This window comes from Etheostoma spectabile, unplaced genomic scaffold (assembly GCF_008692095.1).
Source record: "Etheostoma spectabile isolate EspeVRDwgs_2016 unplaced genomic scaffold, UIUC_Espe_1.0 scaffold512, whole genome shotgun sequence".
NCBI classification, from domain to species: Eukaryota; Metazoa; Chordata; class Actinopteri; order Perciformes; family Percidae; genus Etheostoma; species Etheostoma spectabile.
Window position 1 is genome coordinate 180884 of NW_022605624.1, and position 1702 is coordinate 182585.

At 38.5% G+C, this 1702-nt stretch overlaps 1 protein-coding gene across 2 annotated transcripts in view; it reads left to right on the forward strand.

Annotated features, from left to right (window-relative positions):
• amot (angiomotin) overlaps positions 1 to 1702 on the forward strand; it is an 84856-nt gene that overhangs the window by 58660 nt on the left and 24494 nt on the right. For both annotated transcript variants that reach the window (XM_032511900.1, XM_032511899.1), the window contains 2 exons: positions 629 to 721; positions 1074 to 1219. In XM_032511900.1, the coding sequence (XP_032367791.1) occupies positions 629 to 721; positions 1074 to 1219 (239 nt within the window). The remainder of the gene's footprint in view (positions 1 to 628; positions 722 to 1073; positions 1220 to 1702) is intronic.

Below are 1702 nucleotides of genomic sequence, written 5' to 3' on the forward strand. Positions count from 1 at the left end.
ATTCCTTGTGTTTCTTGGCCCAAACAAATCTCTTCTGATTGTTTCCTCTCCTTAGCAGTGGTTTCCTAGCTGCGATTTGACCATGAAGGCCTGATTCGCACAGTCTCCATTAACCAGTTGTTCTAGAGATGTGTCTGCTGCTAGAACTCTGTGTGGTATTCATCTGGTCTCTAATCTGAGCTGCTTTTAATTTGAGATTTCTGAGGCTGGTGACTCAGATGGACTTCCTTTCCTGGGGCGGTCCTCATGGGAGCCAGTTTTTTTGTAGCGCTTGATGGTTTTTTGCGACTGCACTTAGAGACACATTCAAAGTTTTCACAATCTTCCGGACCGACTGACCGTCATTTCTTAAAGTAATGATTGCCACTTGTTTCTCTTTACTTACCTGATTAGTTCTTGCCATAATATAAATTCTAATTCTCATAAATATTATAATTTAATTATTTTCAACAAAATCACAGTGTGCTGATATTTTATACACTCTTGATGCAAGTAATTTTTATTTTTACATAACCTTGAAATAATAAAGAAGTTACTGAAACTCATACAGATAAGCTTTAAGAGAGCAAAGCTTATTTTAGTGTGTTTGTCTCAACTCTGAGCATGTGTTTTGTGTGTTGTTTTAAAGAGCGCATGGAGACAGCCAATAAGCAGCTAGCTGCTAAAGAGTGTGACGGCTCAGAGGACAACCGCAAAACCATATCCCAGCTGCTTGCGCAGAGTGAGTACCACACACACACACCACACCAACCACACACACACACACACACCACACACACACACACACACACACACACACACACACACACACACACACACACTGGGACATTCAGCATGCCTCCCCCAGCAGCATTTTCTTCAGACATGATGTCAATGTCTGGACAACTTTTTCATCCATCTGACTGGATTGTATAAAAAAAACACTAAACATCAGATAGTTCTTATATCAATTTCTGTTACAGTTAATCTATGCATAAATTAAAGTGTAACATAAGTAATTTCAGGATGTGCATAACAATAACCTTTTTTACAAAAATAAGGAGGAAAACATTGTGTTTGTACATGCATTCAAGACAAAGAGACGCTTCGTGAGAAGGAGAAGATGGAGATGGAGTTTAACGCTCTTCGCTCAACCACAGAGGACCAAAGGAGACACATTGAGATCAGAGATCAGGCACTCAATAACGCCCAGGCCAAAGTGGTCAAGCTGGAAGAGGAGGTAAGATTCACCTGTCACTGTTACAGTATATCTAGTCATTGGATTTGAGTTTACGGGCTTGTTTACCATTTTTATCAGAACCAGAAAATCCAAAAGATGGGTTAAACAAGTAGCAACAACCTTTACTAAATGTGATGAGGCTGAGTCAGTACATTAAACATTTCTTTAAAACAATTCCTGCATGATGTTTTCTAAACTAAAAAAGAGACAGAAGCCTAGACATTTCAGGCCAATCATATCTCATTTATCATATCTAAAGTTTAAAAATGAAGAGATTCCTTATTGCAGTAGTGAAACCACAACTTTTTAAATGTCATAGATGGCAGCAAAAGCCACAACTGTGAAGGTGTGAGTGGTGGGCTTTCACCAGAGATTACAAAAGTACTCACTTCCCGTACTCAAGTAGAAGTACAGATAATTGTTTTAAAGAAATATTCTGGTAAAAGTAGAAGTACTGATTTAACGTCTTTACTCAAGTAAAAG